General features: G+C 37.1%; 1 protein-coding gene across 3 annotated transcripts in view; it reads left to right on the top strand.

The window, feature by feature from the left end:
• The window catches only part of LOC107656311 (SLIT-ROBO Rho GTPase-activating protein 1-like), a 32,930-nt gene extending 6,662 nt beyond the window's left edge, over positions 1-26,268 (top strand). For all 3 annotated transcript variants that reach the window (XM_016444084.1, XM_016444086.1, XM_016444083.1), the window contains 21 exons: positions 3,789-3,984; positions 7,933-8,095; positions 9,938-10,000; positions 11,811-11,990; positions 13,569-13,697; positions 14,667-14,888; positions 15,938-16,039; positions 17,749-17,937; positions 18,239-18,323; positions 18,603-18,630; positions 18,790-18,820; positions 18,927-18,987; positions 19,120-19,197; positions 20,793-20,927; positions 21,190-21,295; positions 22,450-22,674; positions 22,765-22,844; positions 22,938-23,115; positions 23,610-23,744; positions 23,832-24,189; positions 24,762-26,268. In XM_016444084.1, the coding sequence (XP_016299570.1) occupies positions 3,789-3,984; positions 7,933-8,095; positions 9,938-10,000; positions 11,811-11,990; positions 13,569-13,697; positions 14,667-14,888; positions 15,938-16,039; positions 17,749-17,937; positions 18,239-18,323; positions 18,603-18,630; positions 18,790-18,820; positions 18,927-18,987; positions 19,120-19,197; positions 20,793-20,927; positions 21,190-21,295; positions 22,450-22,674; positions 22,765-22,844; positions 22,938-23,115; positions 23,610-23,744; positions 23,832-24,189; positions 24,762-25,169 (3,152 nt within the window). In that variant the 3' untranslated portion in view covers positions 25,170-26,268. The remainder of the gene's footprint in view (positions 1-3,788; positions 3,985-7,932; positions 8,096-9,937; positions 10,001-11,810; positions 11,991-13,568; positions 13,698-14,666; positions 14,889-15,937; positions 16,040-17,748; positions 17,938-18,238; positions 18,324-18,602; positions 18,631-18,789; positions 18,821-18,926; positions 18,988-19,119; positions 19,198-20,792; positions 20,928-21,189; positions 21,296-22,449; positions 22,675-22,764; positions 22,845-22,937; positions 23,116-23,609; positions 23,745-23,831; positions 24,190-24,761) is intronic.
• The last annotated feature ends 6 nt before the right edge of the window (positions 26,269-26,274 follow it).

Genomic DNA, 26,274 nt, shown 5'->3' with positions numbered 1-26,274 from the left:
ATATATATATGAATTTAAGAAGAACAAAACTTGAAGTATAATCAATAAATGATGACCAGAGATCTTATTTTAATTGAAAACATCTACTTCAATGGGGAAAGACTGAAATCTCCAAAATGTATTTAATATATTGCAAATCACCAATAAAATCCGATAACAGTTGTAGTATTAATTTAGCTCAAATCGTTGCAAAGACGATTCATTTATTAAAGACTGAAAAAGTGTTTTTCAGGCTAGTTCAATTGATGTATATTCACAAGTGGAAAAAACCCGATTAACTCTTTTAACTTTAAGGCAAAAATTGGGGTGCTTTGACACGTGATGATATTTAAGACTTATAAGCAAAGATTCGGCAATGCTAATATGATTTTTTTTTTAGACTGCGAGGACAGAGTGTTTGCCTAAGATTAAAGGAAAAGCTGAAGGAAAAAGCTTAAGAATTAAATTAGCTTTAGATGAATAGAGGAAAGCGAGAGAAGAGGAGATACAGATAAGAAGTCTAAGGAGAAATGGGAAATAAATGGGAAGTAGCAGACTAGCGTAAAACATGGTGACGTATGTGGTGTTTTTTTAGAGGGTAAAAATGCGAGTTCCCCTTTCTTCCACATAAATAGGATATTTTTATGTTTATGGAGGGCATAAGTGCGTATTTTGCTGCCGTTGTGGTTTGAAGTTCCCATTTTTCGAAATCATGTGAATATGTGATTGTGTGGTTGTATGCGCTAGCGTGTGTGTGTGTAATGCTGCTGTACAGCATGCCTGCACACTCCTCACACTCTCAGGTTGCTGAGCAGAAGCCTTGTTGCCATGGAGACAGTCTGGGTCGGGCGCATGCCGCAGGGTATCAGACATGCTCACCGCGGTCTCAAGTTCAAAGGTCAAACACCAGATAGACAGCGACTTGTGAAGACGAACAATTATAAATGGCAATTATTTTATGGTAGTGAGTGGAGCACATTATTTTTACACCATTATACACATTTTGTTTGCTTGTAAACTGGCAAATTTAATTTTTCATCATGGTAAATGTCCATATTTACGTACTGGCTATGGGAATTTTATATTTCTCCGCTAGATGAAATCCATCCACATGAACAAACATTTTTCCGATGCTTTTATATTCTTTTAATTAGCATTGTCTGCCTGTTTTGTGCTTCAAAGGCTTGTGGAAATGAGTCACTGTCTATTTATTTGTCGTTGGGAAAGCAAGTTTCAATGCACTTCCAGTTCCGCAGTTGTTTCAAGCTGGTTTTTGCCAGTGAGCTGTTCGTGACTGGTTTGAAACTGCATGCACATTGTCCAGATGACAGATGAGCGTGTTTCGAGCATCAACATGAGTGGAGGCAGGGGATGGCCCATGTGAGGATGCGCTCCGTTGCAGTTGGATGTTTACTCTCGTGAGATTTGCTTGAGAACAGCTCTGTCAGCAACAGCTGTACTGGTAAAAGACTGATGCATTGGCTAGGCCAATTAATTGTCCAATATTTGGCTATGATTTTATTAGTATTTAGCATTATTTATATACTATTATAGTTTTATTAATATTTTGAATTAGCTTTTATTTTTAATTTTATAAAAAATTGTATTAGTTGTATTATTAGTTGTAATACATTACATTAGTTGTATTTATTATTAGTTGTATTTTGTTACATTTTTATTCATTTTTTAATTATTACTACTTAGGTTGAATTTATTTGTGTGTATATATGCATGTGTGTTTTTATATTTATATAAATATATTACATGAATATTAAATATATTTGTTGTACATATATTTTTAAATAATTTTACTGTTTTTTTTTTTACAACTAAATGCAGATTTGTTTTTTATTTTCTTTATTGTTTTTCTATAACTATGGATATATTTACAAATTAAAATTAAAGAGTAACATTATCAACTTTGACAGCCCTATTTTTCCCTACGAATGGCTTACCTATAATTGTCGCTGCATATTAAACTGCAAAAGTGTTTTTAAAAAATCACACTCTAGAAAAAGTAACCTGCACCACTCAGGCAGTGCTGACATTCATTTGCCACATTTTTTTTTTAATATCACCTCCGATTCTCTGCTGTGTTTCAGTTGTCTCTTATATTGTATCAAAAGAGTCACCATGCCACAAATGCAGAACACGCAAACACACACACATACGCGTTGCATGTCTCCACTTCTCACAGTCCCTCCCACCCTCCTACACACACACACACACACACCCACGCAGAGCTCACGCCAAGCCTGCTGTCTCATCTGTTATTTCGAGCCGAAGAGGCTGTGACATTAAACAGTTGGTCTATGGAGAGAGAAAGAGAGGGAGAAAAGTGTGAAGGAGAGGAAGAAAAGGAGAGAGAGAGTGAGCTGGTGAAGGGGAACAATGGAGTGTTATTATTAAAAGCAGTTATTAAAGGAATAATTTGTGCAAAAATGAAAATTACTCATCCTCATGGTGTTTAAAACCCAGGCAGAACCTTGTATTTGGGATTGGGGTGCAAAATGTAAGAATCAACCATTACACCATAAAAAACCATATCGATGTGAATATTTTGGTGGGACGGGGTGTGGAGGGGTAGTGTGTCCTAGAGGGATTATTGGGGTGTTTATGGCTCGGTTTCAAAACCATATGGCTGTTTTATGTGCTCATTTCCATGCAATTAACTGGCACTTAATCTTTTTGAAGCTTCCAAAAGGATGCAAAAACACTGTAGAAATATCTTGTAGTTCATATGACTTATGCGCTTATGTGATAGCTTTATGTGAGGAACAGACCCGAATTTAAAATGTAATTCGCTGAAAGTCTGTCCTAGTTCTGTTTGGTGCGTTCGTGAGAGAACATGAGAGTAGTAGTAATAGTCTGATTTATTTCTTAAATCTTTCTTTTGAGTCTTTTAAATGAGTAGGTTGATCAGGTTAAAACGAGAATGATTCGTTCACAAATCTAACTCATGATTCAGTCACATCTTAGATTATCAGTGTATAATGGCTTGCATTTCATGATATTTTTAATTATATGCAGCCTTGGTGAGTGTTTTTCAAAAATATAATATTTGAATGACCCCAGACTTGTATATATAGTTTATATTTCCTGCCTTAATTTTTAAAGAGCATTTTTTGTTGTCTTTATAGTTTCATATAGTTTCATTATTTATTTATTTTATTTTATTTATTCTTTTTTTTTAAGTGTATTTGTGCTGTCTTGAAAATAAATTGCACTTGATCAGATATTTTCTAGTCTAATTCATAAGAATTAGATTATAAATGCATGAGTCTAGACTACTTTTATTATACATTTGCACCTCTTTTAAGAAAAACTGAAAGCAAGTCTCTATCGACTGCCTTAGTATGGAAACAGCAATGAGTTTGGAATGGCATGACGTTAAGTAAATGAAGACAGCATTTTAATTCTGACTGAACTATTCCTTTAAGGAAAAGGAGTGTGGAGTTTGAGGAGAAGTGGAGATGAGAAGTAGGATGGAGAATCCAGAAAACCTCCTCCCATTAAACACACACACTAATCCCTATGGGATGCTCCACTCCACTACCTGTTGTCTTGGCAACGGCAGTGAGTGTGATAACCAGTGTGTTGTTAAGGAAGAATCCAGACCGGCTTGTTAGGAGGAAAATCTCTGGTTCAGGGAGCACAACTTCACCCATCAGTGCCCACTTTGTGTTCAAGTTGCTCCCGAACATGTCATGTGATGTCAGTTACACTGCAGCTGTCATTAAGAATGAAACACTGTCGTTTGAAATGGCCGTTGTTAATAAGCTAACATAACTTTGTGTGTGTGTGAGCAGAGATACGGTCTCAGTTAGTGGAGCAGCAGAAATGTCTGGAGCAGCAGACGGACATGCGGGTTCAGCTCCTCCAGGACCTGCAGGATTTCTTCAGGAAGAAAGCCGAGATCGAGAGCGAATATTCACGCAACTTGGAGAAGCTCGCAGAGCGATTCATGGCCAAAACCCGCAGCACCAAGGACCACCAACAATACAAGTGAGTGGAGGTTGTGTGTGTGTGTGTGTGGCAGACTGTGAATGTGCATGAATGATTCAAGAGTCATTTTCATAGAAACTAATCAGTGGCGAATCGTTTAGGTTCAGCTACTTTTTTTCTTTCCTTTCATTCACCTCCAAATAAATGTTCCCTCCCTGTTTTGTTCGACTGTGGTTTGCGGTGGATTAGGGCGACGTCTGGAATATTTTACCCATGATGCTCTGCAGCTTCATGCTTGAAAAATCAGAGAGGAGAAGCGATTGCTGTGTCTGCTGTAGTTATTGTTCGTGTGTGTGTGTGTGGACGGGCATCTGTGTATTTGCTGTCTCATTAATGCAGATAACATTCTGCTGGGAAAATGGAGAGATGAGGGATGAGCGAGAGAGAAAGAGAGTTTCACAGTTTCTCTTCTGTTGCATTTTTTTCTCGTGCTGGGCACTGTTAGTGTGCTGGTCCTCATGGGGCTGTCCCATCGGATGCCTGCTGAGCTTTATGATTAGTCACTGGCTGCTGAAGACATTTGCCTCTTTGGTCCAAAATGGCTTCCCATTGTCTTTTCGCAACAGCCAATACTAATATAGAAGATCAAGTGTGTGAAACAAAATGGCGTCTTTTACCTTTACATCGGCAGGTGGTTAAACCACTTTCACTCTCCAAAATAAATGAGCAATTTGCACAGAGAGAAATGCCATGCAGTTTTTGGCAGTAATCAGTTTAAAACATAATTAATCATGACACCTCTCGGAACATTTTAGCATGGTGATGGATATAACAGTGTTAATGTATTTGGTCTTGGCGGAATAGATCTGCTACACTGCTGCTGTTGGTTATTGCTGTAGTTGTAGATTATTGCTGCTGCTGCAAGCAAGTACAGGAACTTGCTACTGCCAATGCATACGGCGATACGGTGCCATGAGTATTTAAGACATACTGCTGCTGCACAAATAGCATATAAAATAGCCCATAGCAGATCTATACAGGTGGAGCTGGGGAAGGTGGAGGGTTTCACAGAAACTCTGAAAGCGCGCTGCAGGAATCTCTAGTGAATGCTAGCCAGCCATATAAATGCAAGGCAGTAAGCTCATTGGCTGCTTATGCAGCATGAACCAAACAGCTTGTGCCAAGTTGTTTAACTCTTTGAATATCATCAGTTACGTTAACAACCCATCAGCCTGCGCCATCTAGAGTTTCATGACTAATCTATATATTTATACAAAAGTCTGGGGTCAGTAAGATTTTTTTTTTTTTTAAATGCTTTTATTCTGCAAGGATGCATTAAATTGGTCAAAATTGATAGTAAAGACATTTATAATGTTACAGATTTTTTTTATAATGTTACAAATTTTAGTTTCAAATAAATGCTGTTCTTTCGTATTTTTGATCAATCAAAGAACCCTGAAAAAATGTATCACTGTTTCCACAAAAAATATTAAGCAGTACAACTGTTTGTAACATTGATAATAATAAGAAATGTTTCTTGAGCTCAAATGAGCGTATTTCAATGATTTTTGAAGGATCATGTGACACTGATGTAATGATGCTGAAAATTCAGCTTTGCCATCACAGCAATAAATTACATTTTTAAAATATATTAAAATAGAAAATGGTTATTTTAAAGTGTAAAAATATTTAGCAGTATTACTGTTTTTTACTGTATTTTTAATCAAATGTGAGCATTCTTAAAAAAAAGTAACCCCAAACAGTATTTTTACAGTATTTATTAGAGAAGCAGCCATGTTTGTGTTGATGACAATACTTTATTTACAACTCTGTATAGAAAACCTACGGATCGGAATAGTATTCTTCATGCCAAAAGCTTCCATCACATTCCTCTGAAGAAAGGTCTCCCTTACAGTCAATTTCTTCAAATCAAGAGGATTTGCACAAACACTGATGATTTTGAGGTGGAATGCGATAAGATGTACGAACAGTTTCTTCTTAGAGGATATCCTGATAAATGGCTTAAGCAAGCAATTGAAAAGATAAAATCTACACCAGTTAAATCAAAATCCAAGACATCTCAAAGACCTCCTTATATGTGTTGTACAACTTTCACTGTTCATAGTCAGACACTAAAGTCTATCATCAATAAACACTGGCATGTTCTGAGAGCTGATGATATTGGATACAGAATCTTCAAGGAGCCTCCCCTTTTTTCATATTATAGGGGACGTAACATAAGAGATCATCTAGTCAGTTCGGATACCTTCATTAAGGAGAACAAATATGTGACTTTGGATCATTCCACTGGCTTCTTCTCATGCAGGATTTGTTCAGCTTGTGAAAATGCAATTAAAACAGATTCTTTCACTAGCACCACCACTCAGAAAAAAAATCTAAATTAGAGAGACTATCACTTGTTCATCATCTTTTGTTATTTATCTTATTTCGTGCCCATGTGGTCTACGATATATTGGCAAGACTAATCGTCAATTAAAGACCCGCATCAACGAGCACAGGAGCTCTATTAGAAGGATGGACATTCATTCTCCTGTAGCCAGACATTTTGTGGATGCTGACCATAAACTTAGTGATATGAGATTTACAGGTATTCAGAGATTGATCAGTTCAAGAAGAGGTGGTGATTCTAACAAAAGACTGTTACAATGTGAAGCTAAGTGGATCTATTATATGGACTGTGTTTATTTTTTTTGGATCAGTGTGTGTCCTGATTGATCATGTGATCTCTTTAATTATCATGTGATTCCTCAAATTAAGATGGCTCCTAGTTCTAACATTGTTAGCTTGGCATTGAAAATGGTCAACATGTGACCGAAACGTTTGCCTTGTTTCACTCAGTAAATTGCTTGTATTGTTTTCATCTCGCTTGTGACTCTTTGATGTTTGAGTGTGCGTACTTTTTTCAAGCTCTTCACCTACAGTATTTATTAACAATATTTTATCAACTTATTTTTTACAAAGGATGAAATCACTGCACTTTACCAACTCAGGGTGCATAGTTGTTGTTTTTTTGCATGAAAAAAGCAAAGATCAGCATCTTAATATTCTTAATATTTCATTATGCAACTTTTAGAGGCTGTTGTATGTAATACTCTTATTAAGTTTGTGAATTCAAGCATGAAATATATTATGAAAAAGTGAGGAATATAATTTAATGTTCAAAGTTTTACATGGAATGAGATTCAGAGCATTGACTTGTCATCAGTGGTTTGTATGTTGATATATTCACTAATGAGTCATTTATTATGAAGATTTTATGAGTGCGTTCAGCTGATTCTCATCTATAGAGATTTTATGGGTTGTGGCACATTTCCTTAACATCCTCAACCAATCAGTTCAGTGAACGGCAGTTGAAATCTTCAGCAAAGCCTCAGCATTTCTCGAGGATAAATACGAAATGGTTCATTAGTGGATTTGGATGACTACTTGAAAAAAGCCACAGAGCAGCACTCGCAAAAACAGCATGAACAGCAAATCCAGGGCCACCCAGAGAGTCCTGCAGCAGAGATGAAGATATTCACTTTGAATATCACAAAGAGATTGTGATGTATGATTTTAAGCTTGACATTTATATATACAATGACTGCAAAAAATTTAGATCACTTAAATGTATGAATGTTGTATTATATCACTAGATATCAAATCAATAGCATTTGTTTTGAGAAACAAGCACATTTTAAGCAAAATATTTCAGAAAACATTTTTAAGATTATATATTTTATAATTAAAGAATGCTTGCAGATACCTCTACCCTATATGTATTACATGAAAAAAATATTTTAAAGAATATATAATTAAAGATTCTATATTTTGATTTAAACCTTTCTTAAAAGTTAACATGGCAAAAAGAAATACATAAATTGTTTTTAAAATTTAAAAAAAAATCAAATGCAACTGACAAATGCTTGATAAGTTTTCTTTTCTTGTATTTGTAATTTTGTATTACTTTGCATCTACATATTAAACACACATTTCCGTGGCTTTCAGGAAGGACCAGAACCTGCTTTCTCCTGTGAACTGCTGGTATCTGCTGCTGAACCAGGTGAGGAGGGAGAGTAAGGACCACGCCACCCTCAGCGACCTTTACCTCAACAACGTCATCACACGCTTCACGCATGTCAGCGAAGACAACATGCGTCTGCTCAAGAAGGTGAGGTCAACCACAGGTCAGTGTGGAAGGTCGTTCCTGTCAGTACTATAATGTGATGGGATGCACGTATAATTACATCAAAATGAAAGCTGGAAAAAATGTGCATTCATTAAAAACACAGCCGGTGGGAGACAAAACCCCACATTTTTCCTTCAGATAATTAAAATATGAACAACTTTTTACTCTCTAGTAATAGTGGTGTTAGAATTTGTGCCTAGCAGTTAGTTTTGATTCTTTCAATATAATTATCACTCTTAAACTCAGATTGCTTTCTCAGATTGTGTGCATGGCTGTGGTTTTATTTTATGTGAATTCACCATTTATTATTCAGGCATCATCTCTGTAGAATCCAACACAGTGGTGGTTTATTTATAGGAAGTGAATTTCTTTTTCTGCACTGCAACACTTGAGTAGACCAGCACTAATGTAATAACAATAGCAGAAGGGTCAATGACAAATAGGAATGTCCAAGATACAGAAAAAATAGTTTAAAATGCATGTGCTAGATCATATAAATGTAATTTTTGTATTCATGTTGGTTGCATATGGTTTTAAAAAAAGTTTTATACCATTTTGGGAACTTTCTTGCTTCTTAATACACTGCTTTACTGTTGTTTCCGTTATGAGACAACAATAACTACAGCTCTGTCATGACAACTCTCGGAGGGATTGGCATGGTAATGTACATGACAATGTTAATGTATTTGGTCTTGGCGGAATAGATCTGCTACGCTGCTGCGGCAGAGCAAGTTCCGAGACTTGCTATTGCCAATACATCCACAACATGCTGCTGTGTGAGCATGTAAGAAATATTGCTGCTGCAAATATAACATACATGAAATAACCCCCATATAGCATACATGAATCACCTCGTAGCAGATCTATACAGGTGGAGCTGGGGAAGGTGGAGGGTTTCTGAAGCAAGCTGCAACTGCTACGGCAAGCACTAGTCATATATTTGAATGTTGAGCAGTGAGCTCATTGGCTACCGATACAGGAGAGAACCAATCAGCTGTGCCATGTGATAATGATGTCATTAGGTCAGATTGAGTTTGACCTATCGGACTGCGCCATCTAGAGTTTCATGCCAGAACTCTGTATTAATAGTAAAGTTTATACCAAACTACTTAAGGTTTTTTCATCACAACGGTATCATGACAGGACAGTTGTATCATCCTGATATTTTTTACTCTATCCCACCACAAAAAAAAAGTATATATAAAAGAGTGTGTGTGAATTTTATGTTTTATATGAATACTTTATATGAATTTTCAATCCTGAAATATCATCCTGGTATTTTTGACTTTATCCCACCACAAAAAAACAACAACACACAAACACTCTATGTATATATAAAGGTGTGTGTGTATGAATTTTATATGAATTTATATGAAAAAAAATTAAAAGCATGCTCGTCATAGAGTTGTATTCATTTCTTTGAATATGATTAAAATAATTAAAGAATGGAATGCAAATGCCTTTATATATTCTTTAAAATAAATAAATAAATAGTATTTTATTAAATGCATTGTTAATAAATGAATAGATCCAGTCAAAAAATTCTCTGCTAAAACTCACTAGTGACACTCCAAAAGAAAAACGTGACTTGGTCTAGTACATCTGATGGGCCCAAAAGGTCGAGTCGAGAAGGTACTGCGTAACATGACTGATCCAAGAGAAGTAAAGCACCATAAGTGGGCATTTGAGTTGTTTTGATCTATCGTGTTAGTTGAGAATTGACAAAGCGAGGACAGCGATTCTTGGCTATATATTTGAGTTTGACCCAGTTCGGCCCTTACTCTCTGTCCGTTATAACACACCTTGTGTTTTTTTGACCCACAGAGCAAAGAGATCATTTTCCAGCTGCAAGAAGACATGATGAAGATTCTTAACGAACTCTACACGGTGAGCTTGTCTCATTCTCTCTCATCATCTGTTCAATCTCTTTTTGGATTGCTTTTTCATCCCATCACTTTGCTGGTGCTTTTCTCTCACATTTTATCATTCCATTAATACATAATTCGCCCCTCCATCACCGACACTCTCAGTCTCTCACTTCCCTTCTTCCAGAACTCAACTGTATAAGTTTCATCTATCTTTCATTTACTAGTTCCAACATTTCTGCATTGCTTTTTTGCTTTGTGATAGCAGTTTTCCATTTGTCTGCAACATCTGCAGCTGTTTATTTTACACAATTCTATAGTTGCTGAAAAGACGAATGGTGAATGAAATGGACTTTGAAATATTTTCACAACTGTGCTTGACGTGATGGTACCACAGGAACACATACAGTCCCCAACCATGCTGATAGCTATCTTTTCATGCAGCTTCAGAGTAATCAGTCACATGACATTTACCTTTACAGCTCAGTTGATTGGCTCAAAAAAAGTTGAGCAGATTTGAAATCACAAAAAATAACTGAGAAAAAAAAAGAGAAATGCATGCACGGATGAGTCTTTCACATTAAAATAAATGAAGTGCATTTAGAAAATATGGTGAATTTCCATTTTGATGCTGACTTTAAGCTGGGTGGGAACTTTCTCTGTTGACGGAAATGTTATTCGTCTGTAATTGTTTTAATGTGCAGTTGTGAATATTTGACCTGAATGTGAGCTTGTCTGACAGGACTGAAGTCTTAAAAGCCAGCAGCTCTTGCATAAATAACCTTGATAAAACAAAAACACGCAGCGCACATTAAGTCTGTCAGCTGAGCTTACCTCTAACATGAGGAATGCGCACTAAAAATGAGAAATCTCATGAAACATCTCTAAACCAAAGTACTCAAAGTTCAGGAAGTTTCCACCTCACTGCAGCCCTTGTGTTTGCAGTTTTGTGTCCCTGTTGAGAAGGATTTACATCAGAGTATGAGAGCAGAGCAGGACGCATGTTGCATGATTTAGCTTGTAGCGAGGAGTGTCAGGCCATCCAAGATGTAGATGAGTTTGTTTGATTTGGAGAAATGTAGCATCACATCACTTGCTCACCAATGGATGCCCTGCAGTGAATGGGTGCCGTCAGAATGAGAGTCCAAACAGCTGATAAAAACATCACAATAATCCACAAGTAATCCACATGACTCCAGTCCATCAATTAACATCTTGTGAAGCGAAAAGCTGTGTGTTTGTATGAAAAAAATCCATCAAAGTGTTTAAACCTTTGCTTCTGGCCAAAATATGCTCCATAATCCATAATTACACTTCCTCCAATGGAAGAGTCCGTCCCCTGTTGTCCTCTCACATCAAAATCCACCGGCATATTTGTTTAGAACATTTTTGGCCTTTTTTTTTTTTTTTTGCTTGTAAACTGCTTGATTTGTGCACGTTTCTCTCTTGATTCAGACTAGACCACTTTATCTCTGTACAAAGTAATATTATGGACACAATTTAGCAATGAAAGCAACAGTTTGAACTTAAAAACATTTTTATGGATTTGTTTATTACAATCACGCAGCTTTTTAGAATATTGTCTTGTTTGTATCAGCGTTTTGGACTCATTCTGACGGCACCCATTCACTTCAGAGGATCCATTGGTGAACAAGTGATATGATTCTAAATTTCTACATTTTTCATATGGCAATCATTACGCACGCATCCATGTGGACAGATGCACAACAGACATTTATGAATCAGATTAGCTCAGTAGGATGGGTTGCATTCTGCTCAGAGTTTTTGGGCTTGTGGGTAATGTAGTTTTCCCTCTGCTCTGTCCTCTGCAGGTGATGAAAACGTATCACATGTATCACACCGAGACTCTAAGTGCAGAGAATAAGTTAAAGGAGGCAGAGAGGCAGGGGGAACGGCAGGGCCGGGGCGGAGAGGCCATCTTCAGTCTACGCACCGAAGATCGCCACCAAAGGCGCAACGCTGCTCGCAAAATCCAGAAGATGAAAGAGAAGGTGAGTTCCACATCTTTTGCTTTGTGTTTTTCTGTTGTATTGTTGTTTTTTGAGGAATCTTTGTGTTATACCTAATGTGTGTTTAGTTGTTTGCAATCTAAGAGTGTATTATCCACTATGTTAATTACATTCTTTGAATTTTAATGTGCCAGATGTGTTTCCAGAAATAGTGCAAAGTTCATTTGTCTTGATGAAATACTGTGAACTGGAGTTATGGAGTAATTCGGTGGACATTATGAGGGAATAATTTCTGATTTGTGCATAACCAACCTGAAAATGAGCCTATTTTGTTGCTGTTGTTGGCTTAGATGATTTGATGCTTCATTATAATGATGGTTATGAAGATTTACTGAGAATTTTTTTGGATGCCTGGTTGATTTAACGCTATATTATTATTATTTTATTTTATTTTTTATGTGATTGAGCTGAAATACATTATAACGTCAGTGCTTTCCAAATGTAATTTTGAAATTATTCAGTTAAATCCTGGTGCAGAAATGTTCACTGGGGAGTCTAGGGGATAAAAGCAAAGAAGAGCAGTCATTTTGCAAACTATTCTGTAACCGAAAACCATTGATACCCATGTTTTTGTAGGGCACAGTATGGTTCTACACCAGTATAAACTGACCCAGGAGACTATAATGTCAGACAGTGTAAATATAGCAGTCTATATATATACAGTAGTCTCTGTTCATAACATTAATTTCCAGTACATACACCCCCATGACACACCGCGTGTTCACTACATTTTGGTGCTGCATTCATTTCTCTCTTTCATAAGGGGGAGGAGAGGTTAGAATGAGCAATTGTTACAGTATTGGACAGAATAGGCAGACAGGATATCCCGATGGACAGAGTCAACAGTGCATTTTTCCATTTGAGGCATAGTATGAGCATAAAATCGTTTGATTCACATGTAAATGTATATGCATTGCTGTTTTTAATTCAACAAGGATGCATTAAAGTACTCAAAAGTGACAAAAATATTGATAAAGTAATACTGATTTTTTTTTTTAAATAAATGCTCTTTTGAACTTTCTATTGATCAGACTGAAGTAATGGCTACTGAAAATTCAGCTTTGCATCACAGGAATAAATTACATTTTAAAATATATTAAAGTTGAAAATAGTTACTTTCAATTGTAATATTATTTCACAATATTATTGTTTACTGTATTTTTGATCAAATAAATGCAGCCTTGGTTAGAATTTCTTTCAATACCATTTAAAAAAAAAAATTACAGACCCCAATGCTTTTGAAATGTAGTATACATCATTACACAAATCACTGTCCCATTGATAAAGGACTTGAATGTTCAGGATGCTTGCTTGATTTAATGATAATGTTGCTTTAAAAGATCTCTGGGTTTTACCAGCAGCCGAGGAACTTTAATTAAAGAGATGCAGACGTATAAGCCAAACCTCACTGTGCTAACACACTGCCATTAGAAACAAGTTAGTCGATAGGCCGTCAATAAAAACATTTTATCTTCTTGCCTTGATGGAGATATAGCACTTACTCAACACTTTGTCCTTCTCCCTCTCCTTCAACCTCTCTGTCTCTTTTTTTCCCCCCAGCGCCAAGCCAAGTATTCAGAGAACAAACTGAAGGTTATGAAAGCTCGGAATGAGTATCTGTTGACTCTGGAGGCCACGAACGCTTCTCTGTTTAAATATTACATCCAAGACCTGTCGCATTTGATTGACGTGAGTATCTGATTAGGGCTGTGTACTGTAATGCACAGATTGTGAGTCGACGGCAGGAAATTACCATTGCATGAAGGGCATGGTATTATGGTTGCGTTTATTTGCTTTTCACCAAGCACAGTAATGAATTATAGTCCTGATTAATAATCACTAATTAAGGCAGCCTCCACTGCCTTTAATTAGAGACAAACGCACCCTGAAACAGGCAGGACGGGATGGAGATTAAGCCTTTAATTACAAGCACACATTAGCACATTCTGAAACAGGCCATGTTTAGAATGAAATACTAGCATATGAAATACTTGCTTGTTACTCCCTACTGCACAGGATATACTGCCCTCTATCTATCTATCTATCTATCTATCTATCTATCTATCACAGTGAAAATGGAAGGTGAAGTTGTGTGCATTGCGGGATAGTGTCCCATGTAGTGTACTATGGTTGCATACTGATTATTTTTATCCCATTAAATACTGATTATCCTATTAAATATCCTGCACACTTAATCTAGTTTCCGGTGAGGCCAGGAGATTCCTCAATGGTAAAGAGAGGAGCCATTTCTCGCATGGGCCGCCCTTCTCCTGGGTTTGCTGTGTCTGTTATTTTGCTCATTAGAGTTTGCAGCAGGCTGATGGTGGTCAGCAGTATCTGGCCGATCGGAGCGCTGCGTCTCTTTGACCTTCACAGAGGTCAAACCTGCTCACACTGAGATAAAGATAGCAGGAGAATTTGTGTATGTGGGTGGGTAAAAGAGGGAGAGAGAGATTTTGTGGGGGTGGGAAATGAGATGCAGTAAAAGCCTGGATGAAAAACCCTTCAAATTAACCCTGAGAACACAAGCCCTAGAGGATAATTTCTAGATAAATGCATTAAAGTAATGGTTCATTCGTCATAATCGGTTTCGACTGACAGCTCCACACAAATTCTCTTCTCCAATAAAATCGGGTGTGTGTATTTATGTTTTAACAGTGTTGTGACGTCGGCTACCATGCTGGCCTGAGCCGGGCGTTGCGGACCTACTTGTCAGCGGAATACAGCCTGGAAACCTCTCGGCATGAGGGCCTGGATATTTTGGAGGGGGCAGTGGAGGGGCTGGACCCCAGTAGTGACCGGCAACGCTTTATGGAGACTCACCCCACAGCGTTCACTCCTCCTGCACGCTTCACCTTTCAGCCACACATGGCAGACCAGGTCACTTGCCACCTAGTGTCCAAACTGTGCAATACATGTCATTTACAGTACATGGGCGTGCGTCTGTGTAGAAAATGAATGAATTTGTGCTATTGCAGTGACTTTTGCTATCATATCTTCATAATTTGGCTGGACAGCAAAAAAGAAAATGATTTTATCTAAAAACATCAAATTATTTATTCCTATTTTTTTTTTTTTATGTAAAAGTTTGAAACTGTCCTGTGCTTGACTGGATTATGAACTTTGGCATTATCTTAATGGGTCAAAAATTGGTCAAAAATAGCATAATATTTTATAAACCGTATAATATTTTGTAACCTAAATTTAAACTAATTTGGAAAAGTCATTTTCTAAACTAAATAATTCAGTTCTAATTGGGAATCGTGACCTTAGAAGTAGTAATTATGGCACGTATGCCTCGTACTATTAATTGAACTCACAATATTGCGGCTTCACATAATAGAGAGATTATCAGCATTAATAAGAAAAAAATAAGCTAAAGTTTTCATAATAATCATAATAATTGAGGCCTCATGGATTATTTGTAAATAAAAAAATAAAAAAAATTTTAACACCACAGTACAGATTAAAATGAACTATTGAAGCCAAAAGGGGTGATTTAAAAGTGCTGACCTCTTACAGCATCTGAATACCTACATTAATTTTTATACAAACACTGTATATTAATTTTAACCTCAAGTGTTGAGGAAAAACCTTCCTATATGGATATATATGGTTGAGCTTTGAAAAATAATGAGTTGTTAATTGACACATTATCCAACTGTGGCCTGTTAATTATCATGCACGCTCTGAATTTGCTGAGCCTTGGTGCTCAAATGGGCAATGCGAATTCAAGTCTGGCTCGCAACATTTTTTTTTTTTTAAATCAAGCAATGTCGTCTTCTCCATATCATTTCCTGTCCTTTTTTTACACTCTCTGTCTATGAATATGCCAAAAGGCCACTATAATAATAACTAAGATCAAATGATTTGTTTGCTCTGCCGAGCGGTTTCTGTAATATGTGTATTTATGCATGTTGATATTTCAGGTGAGTCAAATCACAGCATTGCCGCAGGTGCAAGCTGAGCTCCTCCTCCGATTCCAGCAGCTGCAGTCGCGCCTCTCCACACTGAAGATCGAAAATGAAGAGGTGAGACACACACATACACACACACACGCAATCCCTTCCCTCGAATGAGCACCTCGGCAGCTGCGGTTTCCCCACTGAGGATAAAGAATGAGATGACGGGCGTACACACCTTCTCCTTTTCTCCTTTCCCCTCTCTCGTTCCTTCTCTCTTTGTCGTCAGGTTCTATATATGCATACCAGAGCACTCCTTCACAGCTGCAGACGCATTCATACATATTGTTTCCATCTTCTCAGTCTCGGTTGGAGTGTGTGGTTGTTTATCGCTGGTTGTTGGCAGGCCAGCTGTTTCCTGCAGCTCTCAGCATGTGAAGGACAGAGCAGAAGTGCTGATGAACACTGTATTACTGCAGTGAGTTTAGACTGTAGAGACCAAAGGGTGTACGGATGTGTGTGTGGGATATTCCTCTATCCTCACTACTCTAGATGGCTGTGGACCAATTCCTGATTACAGTGTGTGATTGTCAAAACAAAATATGCAAAAACTATTAGCTTGGACATGATACTAATTTATTTAATCAAAAATACAGTAAAAACTATAATACTGTGAAATAATATAATTTAAACTGTTTTCCTATTTTTAAAATGCAATTATTTAATTATCTGTGATGGCAAAGCTGAGTTATCAGCATCATTACTCCAGTCTTCAGTGTCACATGATCCTTCAGAAATCACTCTAATATGTTTATTTAATGCTCAAGAGACATTTCTTATTATTATCAATGTTGAAAACAATTGTGCTGCTTAATATTTTTGTGGAAAGTGATGCTTTTTTATCAGGATACTTTGATGAATAAAACTTCAACAATTGATCAATGTATGAGTCCTTTCAGAATAAAAGTATTCATTTCTTTCAATAGCGTGCCACTGTGTGAAAACCCACAGTGGACAAATTATTGCTTCCAAATAAATTTTCAATTTTTAATTTCACTGCAAAATTTAATGAAATTATATGTATTGACTGGAGAAAAGTTAACCTAAAAAAATCAAGTCAATTGCATACTGTAAATACATTAGTTTGCATTAATAAAATAAATTTAAAGGTTAAAATAAAATTATATTCTGTTACTCACCCTCAAGTTGTTCAAAATAACTTCTTTTGTGTTCAACAGAAGAAAAAAAAAGAAACTCAGAATGTTAGTAACCAAGCAGTTGCTGGTGTCCATTGACTTCCATAGTGTATTTTTTCCCCATACTATGGAAGTCAATGGCTACCAGCAACTGTTTGGTATATGCATATCTTCTGTTGTGTTCAATAGAAGAAAAAACTCATAGGCCTACAGGTTTGGGTGTTGAGCAGTAGCTCATTATAATTGAAAGAGACATGCACCGAAACGAGTCGCTGTGAACAGAGCTGTTTTTGACAAGGAAGAAGGGGTGTTGTTTTGCACGATCATTGAGGAATTTTAACCAAAGCATGTTAGACATTTCCTGAAGACCTTAAAGAATCATACCAACTTGTGGAAAATTGACATCTTATGTCCCCTTTAAGAGTTTAACCAGGCAGAAAATATTACTTGATGTGTGATTGGATCACAAAATGTTTTGGACCCCATTTACACCTGTATTTTGCATCGCCTACTTAAATATGAAAATACAAGTAAAAACTGTTCTTGGATTAAATTTACCATGAGCTAATCATTCAGTACAATGGCGTGTATCGATGTTCAACGGCACCACCACTTCTGTAACTCTCTATGTTCCCTCTGAAGGTGAAAAAGACATCGGAGGCCACCCTCAGCACTATCCAGGACATGGTGAACATGGAAGATTACGACGTGTCCGAGAGCTTCCAGCACAGTCGCTCCACTGAGTCGGTCGTATCAGACACTTACCTCAGCAAACCCAGCCTGGCCAAGAGACGCGCCAACCAGCAGGAAACAGAGCTCTTCTATTTCACAGTAAATGTTGGCCCACACACACAGTTTCAGAAATACAGCATTTAATAAGACATTTACTTGAATCAGACACGCACAGCATATTTATCCTCCTCACATTACGCTTTACAGCCTATGATCTGATCACACAGTAGTTTTGTAGCGTTGTGACCCCTGGATCAATGGTTTTGTTATAGCAGAAAGCAACGTCAGTATCTTTCAGTAACTTAGTTTATGGCTACTGAAGGATGACCAGGACTAATTAGATCATTCATTTCCAGTGTAATTGGATTATTATTGAGTGTGTGTATTTGTGTGGCTGCAGAAACTGAAGGAGTATCTGGAAGGCAGTAATCTCATCGCTAAACTACAAGCCAAACACGACATGCTGAAGAGGAGCATAGCTGAAGGTGATGTTTCACTTTTCTCTAAATGTAAAATAATTCTGATTATATTTATTATTGTATACTGCTGCTGATAATGAGAAAGTGAAAAAGGTTTAGAAATGGAAATAAAAGTATATTATTATAAGCTCTTTTTTTCATTTGTAAATCTCTCATTTTTTAAATTGTAATATTAATAATATTAACACTGCTGCTACTGCTACTAGTACTATTAATGTTACTACTACTACTAATAATAATTGAAGAACAGTAAAATGTCGTCTAATATAATGTCTATATCCACAGGATACAGAGCAGACATCATGACAACCAGGTATATCTCATCATCTATATCTGACCTTCTTTTAATGCCCTTTTTTAAATATATTGCTCTGCATCACAAGGTCCTTTTGATATTTGTAAAGGTTCTCATGACCTTTTTGAATGCTAAATCTCTTGTTTCAGTTGTATTTCTCTCTCTTTTTCCACTTAGCCGTCGACGAAACTCCCACAGCAGGCACCAGGTAACAGCTGGTTTTGTTTTTACCTGCACCAGCATGCATATTTCACGTTTTGTAAAACTTCCATGTGCTGCTTTATAATTATTGCGATATTATTATCTGCACGCAGGATTCTGGGAAGGCCATCCCACTGATTGTAGAAAGCTGCATTCGCTTTATTAATCTATATGGTGAGAAATGTATAAAATCTGACGAATAATACAAATATTGAATCCATCATCAACAATGCATTCACACGCTCTTAAGTTGTGGTGTATGATGTATTATTATTATTATGTATTATTATTTTTTTATTCTTCTAGGTCTGCAACACCAGGGTATTTTCAGGGTTTCAGGGTCACAGGTGGAAGTCAATGACATCAAGAACTCTTTCGAACGAGGTGTGTGAACGCAGTCATCAGATCATCTATACATCAGTTCAGTTCAGTTCATTTTATTTCTAAAGCACATTTAAAAACAGCTACAAGGCTGAACAAAGTGCTGTACAATACAAAAATAAAAGACCATAGGATAACAGGCAAAAAGACATTACAATGTATTAAAAGCCAATGAAAAGAGATATGTTTTAAGACTAGATTTGAATGCAGATCAAATAGAAGCAACCCTAATATGTTACGAAATCTCTATTTTCCCGGCACTTTAAGCGAGTTCTTGGAATATGGAGTAAGTTTTGATCTTCCGATCTTAGGCTTTGTGGGGGGTTATAGGGGTGGAGTAAATTAGACAAATGGCTCGGCGTTTGATTATGTAAAGATTTATAGACAAGTAATAGGATTTTGAACTTAATTCTGTCTCCATATAAATCTGGGATTTTAAAAAATTTAAATCTGGAAGGATACAAGTTTTAAATAATTTTGAAGAAATATAAGTTATGGTGTAATACGATGAAGAAATATTATGCACTATTTTTATGTCACTAAGTAAAAAATAAATTTAAAATTTGAACATTTTATTTTATTTTAACTGGTGATTAATTACCACGTAATGTTACTTGCAAAAAAACATAATAAATTAATATGGTTGGTGCCTCCTCTACATAGAAGTCACTTTATTTTATTTTATTTTTTATTTTATTTTTAAATTGGCAAAGTAAACAAGTTGTAAGATTTTGAATAATTTAAAACAATATAATTTATTGATAAGTTTTACAGATAAGTTATGGTGTTAATATTAAGAAGAAATATTCTGCACTATTTCTGTGTCACCAGTTAAATAAATAAATTGAAAAATTGAACATTTCATTGTATTATAGAAGTGGTAACTAATTTCCAGTTAATGTTACTTACATAAAACCATAATAAATTAATATGCTACCTCCTCTACACATTGTAAAATGTCACTTTCTATCTATTATTTTATTTTGAAATTATCAAAGTAAATAATTTGTAAGATTTTGAATAATTTAAAACAAAGATAAGTTATTGTGTAATATGGACAATAAATATTATGTGCCATTTAAAATAAATAAATTGGTGACATTGACCCTGTAATTTTTTAATGATTTTTAGAAAAATGCAAAATTATTAAAAAAATACAAATAAATAGAATTGACTTTATACAGATTAACAGTCTCCCTTAAATTAAAAGTTAAAATTGTGATTATTTAATAATAAATGACAATGGCTTTTTGAACTACACCGGATGCGAGCAGCGCGACAAAATACTATAGAACTCATTATAATCAGTGATGCTGTCTACACTGGATGCGGCGCGGCGCGACACGACAAATCCCCGACAGTAAACTGCTGCTGCGTTCTATTTATGACGTGTTGACACCAATTTCAAACGATTTTCAACGGTTGCTTTGTCGCGTCCAGTGTATAGACAGACTTTAGCTGTTGCGGCACGACACGACAACTGTCGCGTCCGGTGTAAACAATGTGTCAGTGCTGTATTCAAATGTGAAAATCACTGATTTTAATGTAAAAAGATCTATCACCATGGATACACTCTCATCTTAGTGACTGTTTCCCAGGCAACGACCCCTTGACTGATGGGGAGAATAACCATGACATTAACTCAGTAGCAGGCGTGCTGAAAATGTACTTCCGCAACCTGGACAACCCGCTATTCCCCAAGGAGAAGTTCAACGATCTCATCGCCTGCATCCGTGAGTGCATGTTTTCCTCTGCGTTCATATATGTGCGTGTATGTGTATGAGGCAGGATGGAGGAAGGAAAGGAAAGGTGTGTGTGAGAAATGGTGGTACAAGCATTCGGGAAATGACAGGGTGCTAAGTACTTGGGTTTCCTGAGGAGTTTGGACAGCTGCTGTCTTTTCATGTGAATATAAAAGAGTCCCTGCCTGTTTGAGCACATGGGACGTCTGATTTTCCTTGTTTATGAACTTGCATGTTCATGTGCCTTCAACAGGAACTGAGAGTTTGTATGAGCGTGCCCTTTCCATCCGCAAGATCTTGACCACAACACCACGGCCAACACTAGTGGTCATGAGATACCTGTTTGCATTCCTCAACCAGTGAGTATTCACACACATTTATATTATATGTTTTTTTATATAAAGCTAAATGTAATTATTAAACAGTATAATTATTTAGTATAAGTCAGTGTTATTTTAGTATCATTGATAATTATAATAGTTTTTATTAATATTTTGATTGTTTTTTTATTATTATTTTATTTTCCATAGTCATTTTCATTTGACTCTTTTTGTCCTTCTTTAAATGTCTAAATAATTATAGTGTATATAGTATTAATTTTTATTTCAGTTATAGTTATTTTAGTACTTCAACTTATTAGAAATAAGTTTTTCAGTTTTATTTTATTTCAGTTAATAATAACAACCCTGGTATAAATATTATTACCTATTTATTATTACTTATATTATTATATTATTTTATGCATAATAATTACAGATCCTAAAAGAAAACAAGCAACACAGTTTTTTTGTTTTTTTTATGAAAATTTGAAATTTTGCTTTTTTTATGTTTTATTTAATTCCAAGTAATGATGATGTTTTTGTACGTTATTGGTTTTAGTTCATTGTAATGTCCCTGGTATAAATTTTATTAAAATATTATTAAATTATTAAAAGTATGTGTGTATGTATCATGTGTGCATATATATATATATATATATATATATATATATATTAACAAGTAATAACCTTATGAAGTGTCTGATTTCATTTGCTAAAAATACTACCATAAAACCAAAAATTACATAAGACATTTACAGTTATATCTCTAAATAATTCCTTAGGAAGTTTTCAGATGTCCTCAAAGGAATGTTTTGCCATATTTAGCTGATTTATGTTGACAGCTACACTTCAGGGACAAAACTAAGTAAACCCACATACACACACTCCTTCATGTCTATACTCACTATGAACTATTCATCAATATTTGTACTTCCAAAAGAACACAACTCACTCAGCTGCAAAGCTCAAGCGTCTCATTGAATAGGAGAAATGCAGCTAAACTAAGCATCTGTTTTCATACCGGAAATTAAATCCTCTCCCACCTCTGTGCTGTGAGAGAGATATGGTGAAAGACAGAGGGAGGGTGGGAGCAATAGTGTTGGATAAAGGTGCGATATGGATTGAGAATGCATAATTATAGCAATGTACTCAGGAGACAACATAATGCATCATGGGTTTGTTTCCCATCACAGCTTGTCCCAGTACAGTGACGAGAACATGATGGACCCTGGAAACCTGGCTATATGCTTCGGTCCGACTTTGATGCCCACCCCGGACCTCCTGGACCAGGTCTCATGTCAGGCGCATGTCAATGAGATCATCAAAACCATCATCATCCACCATGAAACCATCTTCCCTGACACCAAAGAGCTGGAGGGAGCCGTTTATGAGAAATGCATGAGCAATACTGAGTACTGGTGAGTGTATGTGCGGAACCAATTCCCATATTCACATGTATATGGTTTAAAGTGTATTGCAGTATGTTGATAATCTTTTGTGTCCTAAAGTGAAAGTCCGTACAGTGAACCTGGAGCGTTTGAGGAGGGGGAGCAGGATGGAGGGACGGAAACACAGACGAGCGAGGAGGGTAAATTCATGCGTGCATTTTATTATGTAAAAATACTCTATTTTTCTTATTCACAAAAATACAGATTGCTGAATTTGTCTGTCTGTCTTTCAGAGGGTGAGCCTGTGGAGGCCATAGCCAAGTTTGACTATGTGGGACGGTCTGGACGGGAGCTGACGTTTAAAAAAGGCGCCACTCTGCTGCTCTTCCAGAGAGCGTCTGAAGACTGGTGGGAGGGACGTCACAACGGCATTGACGGACTCATACCACACCAATACGTCACGCTGCAGGAGTGAGTTCACATGCATATTCAGGGAAACAAGATTAAAAAAAATCAATACCATAGCAAACAATTTCCACCAAAATACCAGATTTACAGTTAATCGTACTGCGGTAAACCATAGTGTATTAATATGGTATCTCCTTTACACAGTTTGAGAGGTCATTTAATTTCGTTTCATTTCAGTGGTGACTAATTTCCCCTTAATATTACTGCTTTAAAACCATGAAACAGTTATTATGGTGCTGCCTCTACAATCAAAGAAGTAATTTATTAAATGTTTGTTTTATTATTTTATTTTTAACAGTAGTGACTAATTCCCACTTAATGTCTGTAGTAATTATGGTATTTATGGAGAAATGTTTTCGTAGTAATTGTCTTGTAAGGAATTTGAAGTTTGTTCTATGTAATTGAATTTCCTTTTAAAACTAAAAGACATTTTGATCAAATGAATAGCTTGATGTTAAAATGGATGAATGAATAAACTTCTGAATGACATATTTCAGGGATGAGGCCATGTCAGACACTCTGAGCCAGAAAGCAGACAGTGAGTCCAGCACCACACCTTCAGATGAAGTGAGCTCCAGACGCTCACTTACGTCCCCTACTGAACCAAGAATCCCTGAGACCTTCATCAGGCGGTGAGCACACGCACACTCTGGCCTTTAGTCTCCTAGTCACTTCTCTCCTTGCATTTTGCTTTAATAATTCCTCTTTCCTTTCTTCAGACACCGGAAGCGAACGGAAGCCCTCCTGCGCCGCATCCCCGGTCGCCTAAGCGACGGTCACTGCCATGGCAACGGGCTGGAACGCAGCTCGCCTCCCGTAACGGTGACCGTAACGGGGCATTTCAGCCCGCGGGAGCTGCTACGTGGGAATAGCTGCGTGAACAGTCCTGAGCACCACAGACGCATGGGACACAACGCCACCTCCAACGGCAACGTCACTGCCAACATCAGCCGACACGAGTCCCTGCGCAGGGACAGAGAACGAGAGAGTCCTCCAATACGCCAGTCACCATCCACACTGCACTGTGGGTTACCTATTCAACGCTCTCAGACGCTGAACCCACACACAATGGAACAGGTTTGTTATGAACAGACATGCAAATAGGCAAATCTCACAAAAACATGTTCATCACATTTCAGTCCCAAAATTAAAAGGAAAAAAAAAAAGATGTTATTTTGCATATGAAAATTGAATCCTCTTTGTAGGACCATTACAATTTTTTTGCATTGACATTTTTACAGTTAAGCACATTTTTCCACTCAGATTCTCATATAATAACGGTCAGTTTATATCTCATATCATATCTCAATTTTGGAAAAAGCCTTGAATAAAATGAAAATTAACAATAATATAAATAAAAATATATTACATATAATATTTATATATGTTCATATATTAATAATTAATCAAATCAATTAAGAAAATTAAAATAAAATTAATTAAAAAAAAATTGAATATGTGAATTAAATGTATAATCAAATTATACAAAAAATACAAATACAAAAAATACAATACAAAAAATGTATAATGTATAAAAAATAGCCATGATAAGTTTTGTGATATTTGCCCAAATCCACACTCATGCATGCTCAAATAACTTAACATGTCGTGTTAGTAATGCCCATACAGTTAACGCTCTCTCTCTACAGGATTTAGAGGAAACTATGAGTCTGGCCTTGAATGAGCTGCGTGATCTGGAAAGGCAGAACGGGAAAAGCGCGGCTCCTGACCTGGTGCTGGACACCCTGGAGCAGGTGAAGAGCAGCCCATCCGGCTCCACCCCCTCCAGCTTGTCCAGCCCGTCAGATTCCCCGAGCCCCCTCAGCCCTATTAGCCCCCTTCCTCCTCTCCCTCCGTTGCCCGGCCCTTCGTCCCGGCGCTCCAACGACCCCGTTGCCACCTTCAAACCCATCGCCTCACCCCGCATGGGCGTGACGCTCCGGCCACCTGCTTTGCGGCCCAAACCGCCCATTCTCCCCAAAGCCAACCCTCCGCCTTCCCAGCAGCCCCAGAATCCGCCCTCGAGTTTCGGTGGCGACAAATCTGGCACTATGTAAGCCAATGGGTCCAACTGAAGGAAACAGGGTTTAAGACTTGACGACTGCTCGAAGAACAGGGTTAATCTCTTAATAATGATTGTACGGCCGATAGCTAGTTTACGCGCAGAACGGTCTGATAGCATTAGTCTACGATATTATATCCATAAATGTGTTGTCAGGGTGGTGTGTGTGTATTCTCAAAGTGAATAGGACTTTACGTGACTGTGTGTAGATACATTTACGAGGAACACATTCAGAGACAGCGGAGAGAGACTGCCTGTACAGGAAGTACCGTTGTTGCTTTTTTTGGGAAATGTTCCATTGAGTCGGTGCAATGTATTTTGAGTGCTTTGATTTGTTAGGCCTTACTACCACAAGAGGGATGTGTCGAAAACGCCGTTTTTTATAAGTTGCTGCTGCCTTTTTTGATGCTTCGATTCGAGTTACAGGACTCCTGGTGCCTCTTGGGAAAATAGTTATTTCACTTGTTGGAAGTTGATGGGGAATGTAATTTAATTTTTTGGTTCGTTCACCTAGCCTTTCCCGCGAGGCGACTGTAGAACACAGAATGTATTCCATGAATGTTCCACTTTTTTTTTCCTTTTTTCACTCGAAAAATACCACACTAAGCCTTCATCACCAGATAAACCTCCCCCTTTACCGTGGAAACCAAACCCTGAAGCCTGATTGGACGACGTGGGAGGGACGCATTCTGAGGGCAAACACACAAACTAAGCTTTATCAAAACGTCACACTGAAGGCGCAAAAACACAGGAATGCAAAGAAAATTCTGAAAGTTCGTGCAAATAGGCCACACCCTCCCTCAGGTCGTTCAAGTACAATTTCCATTGCTGCTTCACTGTCGGACGATCATGGTGTTCGATCCTCGATTTTCAACATCCCCTGTGCTTCCAGTATATGTGTGTTTGTACGATGTTGTCAACGGCAGACTCTTTGGAGCACACTATCCAAACATGGCTCTTCTGTGTGTGTCTGTGTGGGGGGTTTTGCATGATAAAATGCAGTTAGAGTAGTTCAGAGTACTAGATGACGAATAACTCATGCTTGTACATGACAACTTAAGTGTTTGAGTGTGTGTGTTGTGAGTGAAAGAGAGAAAGAG

This window comes from Sinocyclocheilus anshuiensis, unplaced genomic scaffold (genome assembly GCF_001515605.1).
Source record: "Sinocyclocheilus anshuiensis isolate Anshui unplaced genomic scaffold, SAMN03320099.WGS_v1.1 scaffold183, whole genome shotgun sequence".
Taxonomy (NCBI): domain Eukaryota; kingdom Metazoa; phylum Chordata; class Actinopteri; order Cypriniformes; family Cyprinidae; genus Sinocyclocheilus; species Sinocyclocheilus anshuiensis.
This window is presented reverse-complemented; position numbering and strand designations above follow the sequence as displayed.